Raw genomic sequence first — 22,803 nt, 5'->3', positions numbered from 1 at the left:
TTGTTTTTTTTTTTTTTTTCCCCTCATTAAATGATATTCAGTGAAACAGAAGCTGCGTTTTCCTGTCTTTCCCTTCTACCTCTGTATTTTTGCTTCCTTGTTTTTTTTTTCAGACATTAACATCGCTAGCATCAGAACAGAAAACGTGAGAGCTACTAAATAGGATTACATTAAAATGATGATTTAATTGAGCTTTTACGCACAATAAGAAGATTGTCTTATTTTGCTGAGCTGCAGTTTACAGAGGTTCCCGGTAAGAGAATGCCCAAGTTGCTTTCGGCATTCATTAACACTGAGTCCAAATCACTGTTAATTTTGTCTAGCAGGAAAAGTGACAAATGGGGAAGAGTAGAGCCTGTGATTTTAATCATATTTATATTTGCAAATGTGCATTTTCCTGTAAGTCAGGGGAAATTCTTTCCACAGGACAAGCATTTCTCTCTTTCTATTTTCCTTTGTCTTAGATGTGGAATGATCCCACGAAACAATTGCTGGCATGACAAAATCCCAATCTCGAAAGTAGGACAGGAAACATTTTCCACTTTCTACAGATCAATCTTTTTGTATAACTCAAAGCAATTGCAGTCCTTTAAAAAAAGACTCATGTACTGAAGAAAAATTACATAGTAAATGGAGTTCTAACTCTAGTAGTAACCCAATTCCCTGCTAGTTTTAACACTTAAGGAAAAAAATAATATAGGCAAAATTACGACCCAGCTCTTGTGCCGCCTCTGCCAAGTATTGTCTGGTAGACCAATTCCTAAAGAAATGCCCAGGGCTTGCAATATATTTACTTCTGCCATTTAAATGACAATTTTATTTTAGATTTGTTTGTGTAATAGATATATTGGATTGCTGCTAATATCAAGTCCTGTATTTAGTTCTGATTCCCATCTTTCTGAAGGAAGAAAATGCTAGAGGAGGGTAAAATAATTCAAATAATGTGGAATACAAGCCTGAGAATGGATGCAGGTTTTAATACTGGAAGTGTTTATAGTAGCAGTCCCAAATACTTTCAGCGAGCAAGAATGTATCAGACTTGGAAAGCTATCAACAACGGAGATTTTATTTAGTTTAAAGTGCAGCCATTTTACTGCAGAGGGTGGTAATCTCTCTAAGTGTAAATCCACAAAGAGAACTTCTGCCAGCACCGATTTCTCCTGAAGGTTGACTCAATTTTTATTTGCATTCTGAAACACATGGAAAATGAAGGCTAAAGTCTGGTAAACATCCATCTGTGTGTATCCTTTTCCAAAAGACTCTAGCATTAGTTGGCTCATTCATTAAGTCACCTAATTTGGAAAAGTGAAGTATTTGGGGGAAAAAAATAGGCCGTAAAATATATTAACCTGCAAAAGTCTGACAAACTTGTCTTGACTGGTATGAAAAATGTGGGGTTTTGTGTGTCTTTTTAAAAAGTTTTGGCGTACTCTAACCACCACAAACTCCAGTGGACAAAATGCAAGTCCAGTATTGGCAATTGGAATTGAAAACTTTGGGCAGTCTCCTGTTGATTGTCGTGGTTTTAAAATCCTCCTGTTAGCCCTGTCTTGGCACCCCGTGAGTTGTTCTCAGTCCTTCCCCTGAAACAGTGTGTTGTACTCCTTGCTTGCAGCTTACGGTTGTGCCCTGTATGACTAAATATATATGCTTTACTCTGCTATTCACAATGAGATGCAGCTTTAAAACAAAATGTAGCTAGTGAACATCAGTAACCGATTCGGTAGCACTTGTATAGACTCTGTCTATTCTTTAACCAAATGAAAACTAGTCCATAGCATGTTTATCAAATTTAAAGTAATTTAACCTGATATAGTTGAATAAAAATCTGGGGTTTTTTGGGGTTTTTTTTGGGGCTTTTTTGTTTTTTGTTTTTTTTTAATGGTACATCTAATTATTAAGAGTGAAGTAAATAACGTTTTCTGTAATTGCAGTTGTTGGATATTAACATCCTTTCTGCTTGTTTCAGAGAGGAGTATGAGTAAGGCTTTGGGAGGGTTGAAAGCAAGTGTGATGAATAGATAAAGGGAAAAGAAGTCAAAGATAGATTTAAATTGCTTTTTAATATAGACTTTAGTAATATGGTAAAAATAGTCAGGTTTCATGATTACATCTATCTTACTACATTCCTGCAAGGCAACTTTAATTCTAGCATTTAGTAAATGCTGATTATTGGCAACTCTAAAATTGTTATAGTGTCCTATTTTGGATATAATGTAGCGTGTCTGTGTCTGTCCTCTCTGAGCTTTTCCAGGAAAAAAAAAAAAAAAAAGCAGAAAACAATAGAGGAGAAAATGTGGGAGGCATGAAAATGACCCCAGGGAATCAGAAAATAGAAGAGAGGAGATGCAAGTGAACAAAGGGCTAGTTAGGAGAAGGAACAATATATTTTAGGGTGACAAAGCAGATGAGCAACCAAACTGAGAAAGGGTGGCGAGTTTCATAAAATGCTATTGGTTATCTTTTGGGAGAAATCAACTAATTTAGTGTGGGAAAGAATGAGAGGCAGAGGATGGAAAGGGTTTGAGCATTGAGGAAGAGGTAGCCAGGAGCAGATGTGCAGCAGGTAATAAAACTGAAGAGCAGAAAGAGATGGCAGAAGTGAAGAAAGAGAAGAGAATTCTATTGAAAGGGGGGGAAAGCTGCCTGCTTGTAGGACTTGCAAGAGATGAACCTCAACCTGAGATCTAATGTCAGTTGGCGCGAGCCTGGCAGACTAAACTTTCTGGTGGGAAGTAGAAGCAAAATAAAAAAGTTGAGGACAACGTAGTATCTCTTGTGTGCTTCATGGCTGCCTCATCCTACCTTGAGCAGAAGGTTGGACTAGAGACCTTCGGAGGCAGGGACCTGCCAGCCTGGGTTATCCTATGAATGAAGAATGAACAGACCTGATGACTGTAGTCGTAGAAAAGAGCGGTCAGTGTGGGTAAGCAGTTCTCAGTGCAGTGCAAATAATTGTGTGATGGGAAAGGATGTGTCTCAAATGAAGCTGATCTTGAGAGAAACAAAGATGTGAATGTGGAGGCAGGGGACTGTGCAGCCATGTAAATTCACTGCGGCTCACTGACCTCATTACAGAAGCAGAGCTTAGAGAGGAAATGTATCTTCTTTTTTCCCCTCCCGTGCCTATCCTCTTCTTGAGTAAATCTGCACCTTAATGGTATTAAGACGACATGAAATAGAAAATTGTCTTTGAAATAAAGATGAAAATGCCTGTTTTGGTGAATAGGATTGTTGAAATAGGGCTGCAAAGCTGATGAGGACACTGCAGTCACAAGGCAAAATATGTCCTATCCTAGCAGCTTTAGTTGGTGAGAATAAACGTGGGGTTTAGGAGGAGTGAGCCAAAGGAAACAGGGAGACAAGAGGAGTCGGTCAAAGTTTGAACATCAATGGAAGCTGTGTAGAAAGACGAATGTAGTTCTCCTCAGTACCCAGAAGAGGAGAAATGTGGGAAATAGTGGAAGAAATTGGAAATCTCAAAAGCAGAGGAGTTCAACATTTCCAGCACTGTTTGATCCATGGTAGTGAGAGAGAGAGCTCGCTCTACAGGAGACAATACAGAGCCGCATCCCTCAGTCACTGTGACAACCAGTGGTGGAGTAAGAGATGAAGGGACTGTAGGTGGCTCTGTGTTTTTAGTGATGGAATAGGTGTTCCTAAAGCAACAGGAGAGTTAGAGAGGATAGGGGACAGTTAAGGGGGCGAACTCTGCAGGAAAGGAGCAGAAGGAAATGGAAGGAGAACCAGAATTTGGGCTCCAGTGAGGAGGAGGTGATCAGTTCCCTTTACACTGATAACTTTGATAACACTGATAACTGTTCTGTAGGGCAGGGAGAGGACATCCAGGCTGATACTACCTGCAGCATAGGAGAACCCAGGAGATTTTGGTTTTGTGAAAGGGTTTGACCCAGGTTTGACACGGGTGTGAATTTCATTCTGTCTGTATTACTTTGGTAGTAGTTTTGGCCCATTTTCTATGCTCAGGTGTTTAATTCTTTTAATTCAGACCTACCACCGCTGAATGCCTGAGTAGAAACTGTTCCTTTGGTAGAACTGCCAAAGAGAAAACGCTTTCAGGAAGATGTATCGTTTCATTGTGGGAAGGGTGGTTAATCAGGGACCCACCAGGAAAAATTACTCTGGACCCTCATGGGCTGCACCATCAGAGAAAACAGAGAACACTTTAAGTTACCAGTAGCGCGTTGAAGCTCTGGAATATGAAATTAACTGATAATTTTCATAGGTCATGCTCTTTCCCATAAACCAAACTCATCTGCTCTCCTGGGGGGAGACAGAACAACTGGGCTGACTTCTCATTATCTCTTCCTATGGCGTATCCTTATTGAATTACTGCCAGGTAGAGGCAGCAGATGCTCATCAAGCCACTGCAGGACTCCTCTGTTAATTGAACTGTAATGGGGATGACAGCAGGGAAGGTCAGGATGATGGGACCAGTGATGTAACGTGAACTCTGGTAAGAACAACCTGCACGGGCAATTGACCTTGCTTAAATAATATTATACTGAGGGCTTTTATCGGTTGATATCATTATGATTATTTTTTCGTATCAATACTGCAATAGTGTCAGGGACCCCTGTGTGAATCATATTACATTGTGTTCAGGGCAAATATATTTCTCACCCTAAAGAGATTAGACTTTCCAATGTGATAAAATACACTGACTGACTATAACCAGCTACAGGGGAAAAGAAATGGGAATGAAAAAGGTAACAGTGACAAAATTTTTAAATAGATATATGGCTTTACTCAACTGGTTGCTTCAACTGCTTTAAAGGGTAGTATTATTCTTTTTAACTGCCCTTATGGTAATCTGGGATTTTTGTGGTCCTCATGCATAGTTAATCTTGGGGTGAAAGCAAGTCCACTTTTAAATACACATGCAGATGTTATTAATGTTTTTTTGATATGAAAAACATATTCCTACACCTGATTCGGCGGCTTTCGCAAAGTGCCCGGGAACGCCTGAGTTTCAGGTGTGCATCCTAATGCCAGGTTCTGAGCCGGAGCGTGTGCCTGGCGTTTCTCCCACTCTGGGGGGAGCGATGAGATGGGATGATGTGACATCTCGGCTGCTGTGTGCATCTTCTGTGGAGGTATGTTCTTCCTGGGCACTACTGCTGCAGGGGCAGATGAGTCCGTGAAGCCTTTCTCAGAAGGCCCTCGCATGGTGGCGTGGGGAAGTTTGGTATAAGCAGTAGCTTGTGCATACCTGAAAATAAATTCCCCCTAAAACCCAAATGCTACTTTTCATTACAAGCTGGGTATTATGTGTGTTGGAGTAAGTCTGTAAGGCAATTTGCAAAAGCTGGATTCAGAACACAGCGTGTGTACGTTAGCATCTGTGCATGTGTTCAGAAGCAGTTTTTAGAAGTTCTTTATCATCCCAATGTTACTCTTTTTTTTCCATGTATGTTCAGCCTTCACTGTGTCTTTTTTTTTTTTTTTTAAAGTAATATTTTTTCTTAACCCTTTTATTACACTGTCTGCCTGGGTCAATTTTCATCAATGACTGGGCCATCCATTGCAAAGTGGGTGGAAAGAAAATAAATGAATCGATAGTAGGGCATCACAAAATATATTTGATTAACTTATTTTGACAACTCTAGCCATAATTCTTTAAAGTACGTATTCTTACGTGGGACCTGACTTATACAGGGTTTTATTCTGTAGAAATGGCGATGCCTTCGTTGTAGGAGACTTCATCACAAGACTTCACTGGTGGTGTTTGATAGGAAATGAAGAAGTACAGTGTCAGTGTTTGATTAACTGTGGTCCTCTGTAGAGCCTGCACGTTTCTGGAGTGGTATAGTGTTTGCATTGCATTGTGCTCCTTATTTTCTCCTCTCCTACGAGTTTGTACTTTGGTGCACTGAAATAAGCAGCTGATGACAGAGGATGCATTGGAATAAATGTTTATTTCAGCACTTTGGAAATTAGTTTTTTGAAATGGAATTTATTTTTTGGTTATGTGGATGTCTCTGCATATTAGCTCATTTGGGTGTAGACTCGAGCTAGGTAGTGCAAATGGCAAAATGGTAACTACTACATGCAAATATTGTACATACATACAAATATTGTGGAAAATAAATTATTCTTAGTGTGTTACAGGAGAAAGAAAACTTTATATGTTCAAGAAGTGTTGAAGCTGGCCTTTGCATATTTGTGTATACAGGAGCAGGGTTATTTTAGCTGTAGTCATCAATATTTAGAGGCTCAAAACTGAACCTCACATACTCTCCCCAGAACTGAATATCAAGTTAGAACTGTAACATTTTCCTGCCTATCTGGAGTTAATTTGTTTGGTCAGATGCTTGGGTGTGTGCGTGCACTCAGTTGCTCTGGTTGTTCCATGGAAGTGTAGAATATAACAATTTAAATTGGAGATAAGCTTCAGGTACGCCAGTCCTGTGACAAGGAAGCAGATGGTCCTTCCCCTGCTAAGTAGAGCCCAAGTCTTTGCTGAGCTCATATGCTTGGTGGTACTTGATTGTATTATTTTGACCTTGTGTTTAAGATTGATAAACTCTGCGTGGTGGCCATGTTCCAGCGAAGAGAAAAAAAAAACACAACCCTGACCTACAGTCCGCGATGCTGTATTAATGTCAAATAATATAAAGTAATATCAGAATGCAGAAGCAAATCGCTGCGGTAAAGCAATTTAATTTCTGTGAACTGAAAGCACTTCAATGAGAATGCTAGGAAAATCTGCCGTTGTTCCAGCAGCAGAGGTTATGAGGTGGTTTTTTCTTTTTTTGAAACTGTGCTGCCTTGTAATTGGTGACTTTGAAGCTTTCTGTTGTTTTCAGTGTGAGTGGTCATGCTGCTAAAGTAGGGAGTTTGCTCTCTACTGAGTCTGATTTCCAGGTTTGCCTCTTAAAGGAAAATAATTTCAAATACTAGTTTTCAAATAGTATTATACTGCTGAACGTGCATTATATGCAATGTTTTGCCAGTAAAGTGAGAGTAATCCTCTTTGAACAACAACTTGCAATAGCATTTACTGATACGGTGTTGGAAGCAGTGCCAGCTCCCTTTCCCTTTGTCTGCTTAATTGCAATTTAACAGTAATCCAAGATGCGTGCAACTGTGACCATAATTTTTAGATATAGCTGAGTTTGAAAAGACCTTTAGTTCATCCAGTGCCAATGATAAAAGCTAAAGCAGAATAGTATATTGATAATGGACTCAAACTTTTCTCTAACCATTGAAAAATAAATAAAAAGAAACTTTTTTTTCCATCAAAGCTATAAAGTTTTACTGTTATGGGAAGGATGTACTATAGAATGAAAACAGCACTGAGCCTATTCTGGGCTGTGTTCTGCTGTGCTGGCTGACAATCCTGCCATGAGAAGGCATCCAGGTGTAGGTGTATATAGGTTATATACATAACCTATATACAAAAAATCGCCAAACTTATCGAGGGTCGGGGTGTGACTCCGTAAGTTTATAAGAGGGCTGTCAGGTACAAAGACCTTCTGACTCAGGAGGTGTGGAAGCCACAACTAGTTGGAGGCTGGGAAGGTAGAGTGAGAAGTATTATTTATGCACGGTCTGTTCTTATACTGCACCCTGGGCATTTGGCATCGTTCTCCTATTGGAGACATGACCTGGGGCTTTGCGGATGTTTGGTTTGAGTTGCTACAGCCTTTCTTGTATTTAATTAAATATATGAAAGTGCACAAGCAGTGTGAAAAGGTTACTTAAAAGTTATTGGACACTTTCTATGTTCTGCTGCTCAGAAAAAAAAATCAATGCCTGACTTCACAAGAGAAGCCTATTGACAGTCTTCAGCATTTTGATCTTAATTGCTCTGTGCTTGTTCCTGCTGTGAGGAGTATGATAATAGCTTGAAGAACATTTGTGAAGGTAAATTAGCCTACTTTGAGTGCTAAGATACAACAACGAGAGCACCAAAAGGTCCATGGCTGCTAAATACCATTGAGAAGTCCAAGGCTTGGATAACACTTGGGCACTTGCATGCTGGGTCACACTGAGTGATTTTTCTAGAAGGAAATGTTGGGGTGCTCCTTAGTTGTTGAGCATCGTTCATCCTTCTCTCAGCAGGCGTGGGGGCTGTGGGTGGCTGTACGTGCCTTGTGTGACTGTGCAGCAGAAGAGTGTCAAGATGGTGCCTGTCACAAACTCTTGAATCCTTGACTGCGAAATCTCCCTGCTTTTCTGGCAGAGTGTAAGACATGCCTGTTTGTGTGCAAATGGAGGAAGTTTTGCTTCAACTACATTTGAGTGATCTTCTGAACTGGGTTCCTCAGAAAAGTCTGAAATCACATATACTTTTTATTATTGAAAGTCAAGTGCGTTCCCATAGAGTCCATTGGAAGTACTTAGAGTGAAGGAGATGTAACACCAGCATCGTTCCACAGAACAGTTCTGCTCTATCACTGTTTTAATTAAAGTCGTTCTGCTGATGGAAAGTCTATTCTCTGGTGTTTTCTTTAATGTAGTCATAATGCATCAGTTTGAGCTCCCTTGCTGGAACATCTTTCATTATAATCCACTTAGCTAAGTTTATAATTAAACTTCTAAATTCAAACCTGCTTTTATTACATTTGTAGGATGTACGAAAACTGAAGCAGGAAAAGTTAGCATTCGTGGTTTTTACCCCAAACAAATCAATGTAAGTTAAGAAGCAATTCATTGGCAGTGCAGTAATTTCATATTCTTGATTTTAATCCCCAGGAGCTCCCATAGCTTTGGGACAAGAAGTGAATATGATTGAACAGAAAAAAGAAGATTATGTAATTAATAGATTCTTACAATTGGACTGTAGAGATCACCTGAAATTTCAAATATAACTGGTGAAGATGGTGACTACCTACTAAGCTTTGCAGCAACTGAGTGTTGAGGAAGGCTGTTAAGGTTTATACATGAAGAGGGACCAGTGTGTATTTATGTTCAGCTTCGTCGATCTGGAGATGGTGCAGGCGTTCTCCCAGCCCAAAGCAGGCTCATTTAGACCGTCTGCTCGTTGTTTGCTGGAGTTATCTTCCGTCTGCAGATGTGTTAACACCAGATGTTCTTTCAGGCATTATTTACCCTTACAGTTATTGTAGCAAATTACCAAAGAATTGTGGAGCTTAATGTTTTGATTCCTGATGGGTGACCACCTAGGACAAAAATACTGTTAGGCGATTGTCAACCTCGTGTATAAATTTAGCTCATTCATGCTCTATGTTTGTTATCCAGGATTTTTTAAAATTTTCCTGGAAGAAGTGTAAATATTCTTCACTGAGGCTTGCAGATGAAGTAAAGGTGTAGAGATTCAAGCCACCATTCTCATACATGCAAAGTCACTCTGCTGAAATCAAGGGGAGCGCTTGCAGAATCAAGTATTAGTGTCAGAGTGTGACCTTAAGTGACTTTTTGCATAGGAGGTTTCTGACACAGCTGGAGGTGGAATGAATTTAGGGTGCCCCTACTTTAACCAGAAGACTGTCTTCCTCCATATGTGTAAGTAGAAGAATATATCATAGAATCATAGAATGGTTTAGGTTGGAAAGGACCTTGAAGATCATCAAGTTCCAACCTCCCTGCCATAGGCAGGGACACCTCCCACTAGACCAGGTTGCCCAAGGCCACGTCCAGCCTGGCCTTGAACACCTCCTATGGTTGTTTTCCATAAGAAATAAAGGCATTAAATAAAAAATTGGGCAGTATGCATATACACCCGTCATGGGCACGCATGCACTTACATCTGAAGGTCTGTTGTATGTGACTGTGCGAACACTTTCATTGTGCTCCATAGCTGTAGCACTTCCACTGGTGTTTTTTGGGGAATACCTCCCCCAGGGATGGTTTGCAGTGCATACCTGTGGTGATTGGCCTTTGCTGTTACAGGTCGTGCATTCTGCTGCTTTAGGGCACAATAGAATTAGCTTTTTGGATAACAGCTTTCTGAGAAGGCAAGGCAGATTTTACTGGTGTCTGAGGATAAATAGTATGCTATAAGCATCCAGATTATCTTGGAATATCACAAGCAATGGGTTTGTGCTGCATGTAGTAGGCAAACAGTTGCATAATTACTGCTTACGTTTGTGTTAAGAAAATTTATTCATGATTAATGATGCTTATCTTTGTGCTAGACACCTGCCAAAAGCTTTATAGCCACGCGTATGATCTGCAGTTGCTTTTTTTTTTTGTTGCTATTTAAAGTGTTTGGGATTATTCTAATTGCATCATGTATTTTAAATGGAAAGTGCTACCCAGGTGTCCTTGTCAGCATTCGCTTCTCCTACAAAAAAAAAGTAGGTCAGATTTACCCATGACGGGGAAGGTCACAACTCCCGGTGAACTCAGGGGGAATTTAATTGATGTATGACAAGGCTGAAATCATGTCTCAGGTTTAGATCAGTTTAAGTTGATCTTTTTCTGGAGTTCAGTAATAAATACTGTATAAATCCATGCTGGAGCAGAACCAGATTGAACTTTCCTAAGCCACAGAAATGGAGTGGAACGACTAAAGAAACCTCTGGTCCTGTGGAAACGTTCAGAAAGTGCAACTGGTCCCTTCTCTACTACTGCAGTTCATGTAGAGTGGGGAGTTAAAATTGCACCTGTCTTTAGAGTCCTCAAAAGCATCCAACACTGAATGTGTCTTGGACTAGCCCAGTGCCTGTCGCTTGGAAACATCTGCCTGTGCTTGCACATCTGTAGCTTCTGGTTGTCTGAGCAGTGGCTGGAAAATGGGAAGAGTTTCCCAGAGGCTTTTCCCCCTCCCTAGCTAAGCAAGGATTAGACTGGGATTTGGCTGCTGGATGTTTCATTGACATTGAAAATGAAATTAAATTTTGAAAACTTCAGAAATAAGATATTTATTTGTCAGCTGTATACGCATTTATTTATTTATACCATTTTGACACTATACTCGAATGCCTTGTTTTCAGCAGAAATGTAGGTTTCTAAATGGAATTCTGCTATTTAAAACTAGTTTTATTCAATCCTGTTATTCAGGGAATTAGCAATGGATTAGATAATGTAAACGCGTTGTTAGGATCATTAGAAAACTTGCACGTGGCTTTTTTCAAGACTGCCTGTATATTCCCAGCCATTACAGCTAATGCATGATAGCCTTGTTTTTCTGAACAAGATCCCATACAAACCAAACAAAGCTAAAAGGATGCTTGTGTCTAATCCTTCAAATATAGGAGAACAACACCTTATTATTTAACTTCATGAGAATCTATTAGGGCAGACTATTAATTGGCTAGGCCTGTATTATAAAGGATTTTGAATATATCCAGAGAATCAGTTTTGGAAAAGCAAGATTATTTTTCAGAGTAAAACACATATCTTGAACATATTTAAGCCATCGCATGAATTTAATCATGACTAGTCTTGGTGAAATCAATTTTTAAAATGTAAATTTCCTGGGTTTTTTTCTCCATTTTTTCTTTTCTGTTTGCCAGTTTACAGCTAGCCATGCTGACACATTTGGGAGCTGAGATACACTGTAACTAAATTTGATGTGAAGTGTTGGTGGCCTTCATAATGTAATTTATTCATGTTTCTGTAGATAGCATATGTTGCCTGTGCAATAATTTTTTATCATATCAGGACAGAACAGCTACCGTTCCGAATTGTGTTGTACAAACCTAGATATACAGACAAATTTTTATTGTGCTTTGCTGTGGTGTAAATCAGTGGACTCTGAACTCTGCTGGGGTGGGCGAGATTAGAATCAGTCTCATGGTGTCTAATTTATTTCTGTTTTTTCTGACTTAATGTAATCTCTGTTCTTGCTCCATGGGGAGCAGCAGCCAGTTATCTTTGTAGTCCTGCCCGAAGAATGAACATATGCGAAAACCCTTGTTTTGGGCAGGAGGCTGCTACTCCCGGGGATTTATTGCTGTTTACTGACCCTTTGAATGCTGCGATGAAGGCAGTGTATTGAGAAAGCAGCTGATGAGCGCTACTGGTGCTTCGTTAAAAATCTCGGCATCTTTATCAGCTGTGACCTGAGATTTCCTCGGATTTGCCCATTTCATGCCCCCACCTGTTTAAGATGTGTTGTTCTTAGAGCATTCTTCGGGACCTGGAGAGCTGCCCTGCAATTCAGATGAGTGTTTTCTGCGTGGGGCTGGGCATGCTGGCTCCCCTCCAGCACTTAAATCTGGGCATCGGAATAATTTCTGTCCTTGTTTTGCATTTTTGGGTGTGATCGCTGTCAGAGCCAATGTCACTAATTCCTTTTATTTCCCTTGACAGAAAGTCGGTGACTCTGTTTTCTGACCGTCACAGATGGTAACTGCAATGCTGAAGACACCGGGCGAGTCGCTCCTCCTCAGCTCTTCTGTGTGAGGTGAGCAGCCATCTAGATGGGCAAAAAAAGTTAATTGCAGGATGTCTAAGGTCCCCCCTTCTACCCCGGAGGACTTCCCTACTGTCTTTGCATTGGGGAGGAATGAGGTTCTCTCCATCTCATTTCCGAAGGATGCTCAAGATTTCTGAGCTTTGCTTGTGCTTCATATAAGGCCACTTGTGGTCTGCGTTACATTGTCCAGGTGTTGGACAGTGGGTTGCATTCTGAATTTAATGTGAATTGTGAACTAAATTAACCCAGAAGACATGAGCAAAGCAGTAAATCTGGTCCCTTGCTCGCATTACTGTCTTTGGTCAGCTTGATGGTTTTTTAGGTCTCACCTGAAATGCAGTTCATCTGAAATGCAAGAATGAACTAAACCAGATAACAGATACTACATTGCATCTTCCACCATAGTTAGTCAATATCTGATTAAATATAATTGCATGAATTTATCATGATAGAAACTGTTTCAAAGTAATTTAAATACAGCTTGAAATTAAAAGTTTTACTGTATATTCAATATGTACTATTTTCAGATTATCTTCAGTTTCTTATCAAGAACAGTGCTGCGTATTATGTATTATGACAATGTTGCTTTTCATAAGGTTAGGAATATAATGGAATTTTCTGGACTAAACTTCTAGTAACTGATAATTTTAATGAAAACCACCAAGATTATGCCAATGAAGGCAAATCTTGGAAGACAGGTGTTATCTCTCTTCATACGCTAATATGGATATGACATTTTTTATCTATAAACGTAGGATTAATCACTAATAAGTAGAAATACGTTGAGAATTTAAACGTGGTATAAATACAGAAGCTATTACATAAGAAAAGTTTAATATATAAATTTACATCAGAAACTAGCTCTTGTTTGATTTAGCACATACCATGAACATTTTTTGAGACTTCAAAACTATTCCCACTTGAATGTGGATGAATCCAAAATATCTTGAAACTCATGTAAAACCTGCCTACGTAAGTGGATAGTCGGTCATCTTTTGGGATGAGAGAAACAGAGATTTGAATTACCAGGTGGAATCAGAACTTTTAAGATTTTATTTTATTGTATGCCTTTCTTAATCCCTCTTGTTTTGGAGTTTTTCCATGGTGTGTAAACAGTGTGGACGATCACTGAAGAAGGCATTTAGAAGTTGGGCTCCTGTGTTGTAGGGGAGACCCAGAGAGAGACATTCCTCCTTGCTTCCAACGCCACACAGTGATTATTTTAATGAGTTGTATGGTGTAAAAATGTTCCAGCAACAGGACTTTATCCATTCCTCTCTCAATCACAACCTGACCCTGGTATTCATCTGAAGTGTTGGAGAACTTAATTAAAATCCCGTAGTCAGAGAGAGCTCTCTGGAGTACCTGTTTGCTGATCTGGAGCTCAAAGATCAGGGACTTGAATGTGAGCCCCAGATTCCAGAGAAATGCCTGAGTAATGTCTAGTTTTCCCTTCCAGGCTGGTTCATGATGTACTGATAAGCAACCTCTGCTTTTCCTGCTGCATTTACCGTGTTGCTTGTGTTTATCCCATGTTCACACGTGGTATGGAGCTAAACCAGTTCCGGATCTGGTATTTCACTTGTCAGGGATCTTAAATGTAGGACATGGGGTCTGTATTCAGAACCAAATTTTGCACCTGGAGTCCATTCTCAGCTTTGGCTTAGTCTGCTTGTACCATGATAAATTTCATGCTGAAGATAAATTAAATAGAGAAAAGAAGGGACGCATCACGGGGTTATCAGATCCCTTGCCATTTCTTTGCATTGGCAGATTTCATCTTAAGAACCTGCTAAAAGCATTTGCGGTGGCTGGCTTTGTAGGATGGGACTGAAGGTCCTCTGGGAGCTGGACCTCTCCTTCTCCTTGGTCCCCTCCCCTTCCCCCCCCACCTTTCTCTCCAAGTGAAACCTCTATAACAGACTTGTCCTCCCCAAATCGGTATACAGGGGCTATGAAATGCACGGTGGCCACCAGGTTACCCTTAGGCTGAGCCTGCTGCCTTGGTGTTTTAAGTCTTTTAGCAAGCTTTTTCTTTTTTTTTTGTTAATTCTAGGACCAAAGAAGACAAGAGACTGAATTATCTGAATTATGCTTCTGCAACAGAACTGGGTTTCTCCTCATTGGGCATGGCAAAGCCTGGGGAAGTCCTTCCTTTTGTTTGTTTTCTTAATGTTACAAACAGCTGATCTGGAAGCCAGGAGAGGTCATCAGTTTGTCTGGAAAACAGGTAGGAAAAAGATAATGTTGGCTTATCTACTAGATAATTCCTGCATTCAAGGACAGAGTGATTGCCCTTTCTCCATTCTGCTTTAGCTCAATGTTAAATTAAAAAAGCCTGATAATGTCTCTATTCTAAATTCTTTTGTAACTGAAAAATAGGGGGGTTTATTCTCTATTTTAAATTACTAATCTTCATGTCTGTTGCAGTTATGCACCAGAGTGACTCTAGAGTGTAATTCTGGACTCCTCAATGCTTTTAATCCAAGAGTAAATTTTTTACTGGATCCCAATATCACCATCCTAATGTTGCTTCGTTTGAAATATTTAATCATTTTCTTTTCATGTTTGAATTGAAAAGGGCACACCAGCGTCTTTCAGGATGAACTGAATCAGAAGTCCATGCTTTTGAGCGATATAGTCGTAGTTAACATTTCATTGGTACATTTAGTGAATTATTTCTGTCCATCACTCCGATTGGATACAGGCAACGTTTGAATGTTCAGAATCAGGCATGTACAACGTTTGAAAAATTTGTGAAGATGCATTGGTACCACTGCGATTCTTACTGGGAGGGAGGAGGTAACGAAGAAATAGTATGATACAGATGCCTAAAACTGAGCATGACGCATTAGGTGCTTATTTTGTAGCACAACACAACAACAAAGAGTGTTCAATGAAGTGGAAAGATTGGCAAATTTGGGAAATGTTTACTCAAAGTACTTCATCAAAAATACACAACTGAACCAGGGGTTTCGCCTTTTATGGCCACTTTGAGGTTTGGCCTTTTATGACCGAGCAAGAGAGTCATTAAATTTGATGGAAAAATAATTTCCTTCCCTTTTTTTGGAGAGGTTCTTTGCTGTTTTGGTTATTTGTTTTTTTTAATTGTAGTTCTGTAGAAGGTAAGAGACTGAATTAGCTGAATGAGGAAACAATTATTCTGGGAGGGCTCCTATCCTTCTAGTAGGACCAACGCAAGCTTCTCACCCTGGCCGCTGGGATGAGAGGCTGAGTGCCGGTGAAGTGCTGGTTAAGAAAAATCTGATACTATATTTCTAAAGACTTTTTTTACAACGGCTTGCATGAAAAATGAAGAGGAGATAAACAACATCGTAAACTGTGTTTCTCCAATTCACTGTTATTTACATGATTTTTGAACAAGCTTTGAAAGGTAGAGTTGTTTTCTTAAGCCAAATTAGACCCTTCAATGCGGTCTGTCTTCTCTTCAGTTCTGAAGTGTATTCTACCGTTGTCAGTCTTTAGAGGTGTGCACTGGAAGTCATAAAAATTTAATTTGACTTGATGATTCCAGCTGACAATAAAGAGATATCGATGCTTCAAAGGCATCTGAGGCAGATGTATTTAGAACTAAGAAAAGGTGGTGCACAGGTTTGTGTGGATGTGGGCTACCGTGCTCTGAAAGCCCTGTGATGAGCTCGTTGTGAAGGTCTGCCTTCCCGATGCAGAAAATTGTCAGTTCTTGTGGCTCCCACAGTGAATTAGAAAAATCTGAGCTCTCAAGAGTAATTTTAAAAATGTTAAATCCTTACAGTATTTTGATGCACTTTCTCTGCTTATGTAGTGATGAGAGGTAGAAAACAACTTGGAGTGAAATGTTTTCCAAATGAAAATAACTTGTGAGCTTGAGCCAAATTCCTTGCCCTGTTTGGCAAAAACAAAGTTGGCTGTTTTTTTTTTTTTCTCTCCAGTTAAATATTTTTATATTTGTAAACAAAATTTTCATTTTTTCTTTAGAGTATTTTGTGGAAAATTAGATAAAAGTTATATCTAAACCCCAATGTTTAGTTCTAGGTTGAAATGAATATACATTCACCCAAATCACTTTGTTTTCCTGAGAAACAAAGTATTATTTGTGAAGCCTCTACTTTCTTTGCGGTAGTAGTGAAGCAGCAGCATTTCTAAATCCTGAATCTGAGTCTTTCGCAATCATCCTAAGAAACAGCACAATGGGCTGAGATTTCTCTCAATAGGCTGAATGGATACTTATTTTGGAAAAATCTTGGTTAAAAGAGGCTAGGTGTATTTTGCAGTGTCAGGGCATATGTAATAAACTAATGGCTCTCTTTCAATAGTTCTGCTGCGTGTGTTGCGGCTTTAGTTTCTGAGGCATTTGGAAGCATGTATGTCAAAGTAAAATTGCAATGACCTTGAAATTAGTTACAAAAGAGTGTAAATGGCAGTCTGCCATCAGCATGGCATATGCGGCTTGCTTTTGTATGCATTTTTATACTTTGCTTGAAATGATTTTTTTCAGGTATGGTTAATCACAAAGGTGTATCTTTCTTTCAAAAGATGACAGGGGAATGTTTTGGAAAGAGAGGGATGGTAACTTGAATGGAGCAGGTGGATGTGGAGAGGTAGGAGGGTTAACATAACCAGTTGCGGCAGGATGTTAATACAATAACTTTGGGATGTAGATCATGTAGATCTTAGCCTAATGAATTTGTGGTTTGTATAATAAAAAAAAAACCCAAACCAAACTTATCCTATAGTTTGAGGACTTTGGTGCCAAATAAAAAATAAATAAATAAATAAAAGCACAGCACAATGAACTTAAAATGAAGCAGTTTTTTATGTCAGAACTGAGCAGATCCATTCTGATAGAAAGAAAACCTGCAGCTGTTGTCTTTTTTTTTTTTTTTTTTAATGAAACAATCTAATGAGGAGTAATCCCTGATGCGAAAGGAGATGATCTGTTTTGTTTTTAAATCTTGAATTGTCTGTTTCAGGCATGGCAAGTTACTTACCTGCTGTAGAGAAACTCAACTTCTGATTGAAATGTCATGCTTTATAATTAAATAAGATTATGCTACCGAAAGCTCTGACTTTAAGAAAATTAATTTATAAGTACTAAAGTAAATTTTCCTAGCACATAGAAGTCCAGAGATGCATCCTTAATAGGGATGGGAAAAAAAAACCCATTGTATCAGCACTGAAGTTTATAAAGCAGGCTTTTTTTTCAGCTGAATCCTTGGCTTTATCTAATGAAGACTCATACATTTTCATGCTGGGCTTGGTGGTCTTGGTATAGGTGAAAGCAATTGTGTTGAAATCACTGCATCTACAAAAAAACCAGGCTCTATATTTCTAAAATTTACGAACTTGGCAGTGTGAGGTAGTTGGTATGTACTCTTCTCCCAGCTATTCGAAGGGCTAGTGCTTGCATTTTGCTTATTTCTGGCCTGTCTTAAACCCATTTATTTTTAGCCTTTGGTTTCTAAAGATGATGTATTAATGTCTGAATATCTGTACACTGTATCTTTTGGTTTCAAGACATTTCTTGTCAGATACTTATTTTGTGACCGCCAGCCTAAACATGAAAGCAATAATTATACCAATTAAATTACTCAGCAACCTCAAATAGCTGAATAATTTTCTAACACTTGCTAAATAACAAAGCAGTTTTAGTGATACAATCTTGAGAAAATTTAATTGGATCTAAATCCTTGTAAATTAATAGTGTTTAATGCAATAGCCAATTAGCAATTTGCATATTTCAGCATGTTGATTTTCTTCAATTCTTGAATGGTCCTAAAAGTGCCTGGAATTTCTGCTAATATGTTTTAACGATGGCCGTTCAAGCTTTTAAAACTGTAAATAGAATATTGATACACACATGAACTCACATCATGACTCCAGTTGGTTTATTTTCTGTTGAAACTCTAAAATTCAGTTCTAAAATCTAAATTAAGTCTAAGATATGTGCAACACGAAATATTTTGGGTGCTTTAGGGGAAAGGGGCTGATAATTACAGTTATGAAGTGCTAAAGACATAACCATTCCTAAAGATGCCTGCAGTTGCTGTGTGGGGAAGTTGCAGTCTCGCCATCATTGCTGGTGTCTTCAGCTCCTCCATAAACTATAGCTCAATAACCGTGCACATGCCATTTCCTCAAAAATACTAGTGAAAATGAAGGAGATAAGAGACATACCCCATAAAAGGTGGGTATTGGACCTAAAGCAGTGATGTAGCTTGTTCTTAATAAGGGAAGTATTTTAAAATTTTTTTTTTTTGGGATGAAAATGTTCTGATTATAAGGAAAATTGTTCTCTAATTTTGGTAAAATGCTATTTAACATGGAAATAATATTCTGTGTGCTACAGAAGGGTGCAGAAGGACTATTAGAAACCCAGGTGTGGTGTCCCAGTGAGTTCTCCATCTGTAATTCTCTCTCTCTCAAAAAAAAAAAAAAAAAAAAAAAAATCAGGATGGGGATTTAGCCCAGCAGGGACATGCTCCCTGTTACAGATGGAAGAGCACTTAAAGTAAGATATCAGGCTGGGAAATGGGTTTGTAATACATCTGATCACAGTAGAGAGATTTTTACCTGAGGAAGAAACCATCAATCTTCTGGTGTTTGTGGGCTTCTGGGAGCTAGGTGTGGTGAGCCATAAGTTCTCTTGCTCCAGGTGAAATCGGAAAACTTTAGTTCAGGTATTACGCATATTTGAAAGTCATTCTTAAAATAGGGTTAGCAAATGGATTTTGATCATTACAGAAACAATCCATAATGGAAAGGGTACGAAATGAACTTTTCAGAGAACAGCTTCTAACGTAGAGGAACCTTTGAACTACTTGTGAATGTGGGTGAGCCAGTTATGGCTAAGATGAAAAAGGTCTTTTGTTCTCTGTTCTCAGATAATACTGCCATAAAATGCCCTTTCTCAAGATCTTAATTTCAGGAAGACCAAGTGCTGGTTTGCAAGTGCCTTTGACCTTACGTCTTAAAAGACAAACTTTTACCTATGTACACCAAATGTTAAAAGGAGTCCAGATCTTCAAAGGACAGTAGACCTCAAACCTACTGCAAAAAGATTCAAAGGCAGGTCTGCAACAAGTGATATTTTTCAAAAAGCTGTATGAGGTGAAGAATGATAATCAATTCCAGATTAAGTGTTTTGTTGGTGTTTTTTTTTTTTATTTGATAGGACAACAGTTCATGAATGAAGTGCAAATGTCTTTTTAGTGATCTTTGTGTGGTATCTGAAGTTTGATATTTCTTGGACTGTCTGATGTGCTCAAACTTCTTATTTTGTGGCAAATGTTCTAATTGTAGGTTATTCTTACGCTGTCTTGGTGGATGGAATTTGAAATACTTAAACTCTAAACTGGCAATTTAGCCTTGATTTTGAATGATTCTAAGGTTCTTCACTATACTGAGAGTTTAGGACTGCAGTGGTTCTCTTGGGGTATACATTGTTATCTTGTGATATTGACAGCAGCAACAATTAATACATAATTTCAAAAAACCCTATTAAGTTCCATTTTAAAACTAGTCAGATTGTTGCCATAAACTTGATGATTGAAAAGTTGTTCTAGAATGATGTCTTCCTATTTTCACCTTTAACTTTATTCATGATCAGTTTATACCTTTGTACTTGAGCCAGACTATTCTTTAATTTAGGCAGCTCTGGGTGGTTGCTCCTAATGTATTTGTGAATTAAGGATACCGAGCTATACTGGACCCCCGTTAGTAAACATATCCTCTTTGAACTTATTTGTCAAACTAAATCTTTTCTAAACATTGCTCCTCAGAATTATATGAAATCTCAGATGAGATTTCACCCGCTGGTATTGTACTATTGTATTTAGAAATGCCTGGCTTAAAATATCTCAGAATCATATAGGTGGTGCTCTTTTTGAATATTTTGTAATAAACAGTTTAATTTGAAGTAGTTTAGTTGTTCTTAATCTGTTGGTGTAGTTTCATTAAGTAGCCATTAAAAATGATTTTAAATACAAAAAATAGCACTTTTAAAATCAGTTCTAAATTGGTCCAAAATAATTCTCAGCAAAGAGTATTTTATGGGACAGTATAAATTATATGTTTATTTATGCAAAGCTTTTTAAAAGAACAATAATCATTGAAATTTTGTAAAGAAAGTTGCTTTGCAAAATTTCATTAGCAGCAAAACTTAACGTGCTGGCTGGTATCAGTCACTGATGTTTGAGAAAATTTACAGGTGGCCTCAAAGCTAATATCGTATTTTGTTAGACAGGAGTACAATTGTTTCAGATTGCTAAATACTTAGTTTTCTCTCCTCATTATTCCTTACCCTTTCCTATCCACATTTTCACCCTTCTCTTCCGCACATATCTAAATATTTTGAAGTATGGTTCTGTTACTTCACCTCACCCTTACCATTCCAATTCTGATATGGTATGCTTGTCTGGTCTTGTTTCCTCAGCAGTTGAATCCAACTTGTCTTGGAGTTGTGGCGGTGCATCTGTTGCCTTACTCTATAACCCTTTGCAGTGGTGGTACAAATAATATTTAAGTGCGTGAGACATTTCAAATTTGGTGGAGACCTTGTATCCTCAGGCAGTAGACGCTGGTGAGTTTGTCAGAGAACCAGACAAACGTGCGAAGAGCTCCATCTCTCTCCTGAAGAACCTTTCCTGTGCTGGAAGCTCATCTTCCAGCCTAGCCTGTCCTCCAGGTGCTTGAGGTCTGCTGCTGTGTTGGATAAATGTGCCACAGCATCCCATTGCATACCCACCTGGGTCCTGTCCACTGTAGCTTCTGGATTTATCATTAATCCACAGGGCTAAAAGCTCAGCGTATGGGATGTGGTTGAAGAACATGCCCTGGTGGCCCAGAGAATGCCGTCCAGCGTCAGAGACAGCAGAATTGTTCCTGGAGGATCTATGGTTTGCAAAGCATGCTCAGAGATGCAGAAATGCTTAAACTGGTGCCCTTTTCCCTTGTCTTTAAAACCTGGTATGTTCTTACTAGCTTTGGTTTCCTGTAGGAACTCAAAGACACCAGTGAAACGTTCTTGGTGGCACAGCTTGGAGAACGAGTCGCTGGCTTCGGTATTTCTTTTTCCTAGAAAAGTGTACTACAGCAAACAATACGGGAAGCATAATGTATCAGACAAATTAAAAAGGCAAGCAAAAGAGGAACTGAAATGACACCAAAATATATGTTAAAATTAACGCTTTCTGTGCTTGGAGATAATATGCAGAGTACGAGTTCCTCAGCGGAGACAAGTACTGTGCAGCAGCAGGGCTGTAAACTGCCGGCGGTGCTTGCTGGTTCAGATGTAAGCTTTTTACAGCATGTGCCTGGTAATTTTGTTATTGTTGGGCTTGCAAAACTATTTCAATAGTTCTCTTACACAAAGACTGCACTCTTTAACAAATATCTTTGTCTAACTAACATCAAATGTTCAGTAGGTGGTGGTTTAAACTAGATTACACAGGAGATTCACACTAATCTTTTAATGTCCCTCTTCCCTTCCTGAGAATAATGGTTTTTGAGAATGAGGTGCTTTTTTCTGGTTTTTGTTGGTATTGGGAAAAGTATAAGTTAGGCGTCTTATCCTTTTCTTTCCTCAATAGTTACTATGGGAACAGAGCTGCGGGTCACAGGGGAAAATCTGCAAAAGTGGTTGCTTTTAAATTGTTCATTTAAAAAAAAAAAAGATAGCTTATTATTGGAATTGTGGTACTTTTCATTCAACTTTGTTGGATTGTATTGTTGTACATATTTCACTCACAAAAGAAGCACAGTGAGTGGCAAGAAAAACAGATGGGGATGTTTTTGTACTTTTTCCTTGGGGTTAATATTTTTTTAATTGAATGCAGCTGTTGGAAAGATTTCTGTTGTTACGTATAGGTGGAGCATTAAAAATGGATGATCACATATTCAGCCTGTTTCAGTGGAGTACTAGATTTAATTATTCTGCTGCCCTTGTTCAGAACCCTGCAGTTTTTTTTTTTAATAATTATATCTTAAGTTAGTTAGAAAAAGGATTTCACTTAGCCACTTGATTGAACGATTTCAATATATTGAGGTAATCACTTCCTCATTCAGCTCTTGTGTACAGCAGTGGGTGACAATATCCAAAATTGTATTAGAAATACCTAAGTTACATATTGTTGTTCTCAGTATACAGATAATAGAACTGACTCTCTCTAGGGACACGAGTTTTGGGTAGTCAGCCCACTGATACTGGTATTTCTCTGGATTTTCTTTTTCCTAGTATGTATGGGAATAGTCCTGCTGTAATCCACTTAATCTTGTTTCATTATTTCTTTAAAAAAAAATCTGAATGGTAAAAGCCAGGAACAGGAAATGGAGAAGTTGGAAGGGATGGGGGATATTTCATGGTAGCGTAGATTATTGACATAGTGTTATGGTTTATTTTAATCACTCTCAGCTAGTTGATATATTAACTGGGCATTTCATTCTGGGGAGTA

At 38.7% G+C, this 22,803-nt stretch overlaps 1 protein-coding gene across 1 annotated transcript in view; it reads left to right on the top strand.

Annotated features, from left to right (window-relative positions):
- The first annotated feature begins 14,443 nt into the window (after nt 1-14,443).
- THSD7B (thrombospondin, type I, domain containing 7B) overlaps nt 14,444-22,803 on the top strand; it is a 281,207-nt gene continuing 272,847 nt past the window's right edge. Inside the window, exon 1 of the mRNA XM_009886664.1 lies at nt 14,444-14,582. Within this exon, the coding sequence (XP_009884966.1) occupies nt 14,444-14,582 (139 nt within the window). The remainder of the gene's footprint in view (nt 14,583-22,803) is intronic.

This window comes from Charadrius vociferus, unplaced genomic scaffold, assembly GCF_000708025.1.
Source record: "Charadrius vociferus isolate BGI_N301 unplaced genomic scaffold, ASM70802v2 scaffold720, whole genome shotgun sequence".
Lineage (NCBI taxonomy): Eukaryota > Metazoa > Chordata > Aves > Charadriiformes > Charadriidae > Charadrius > Charadrius vociferus.
The sequence above is the reverse complement of the archived record's forward strand: the minus strand, read 5'-3'. Positions and strand labels throughout refer to the sequence as shown.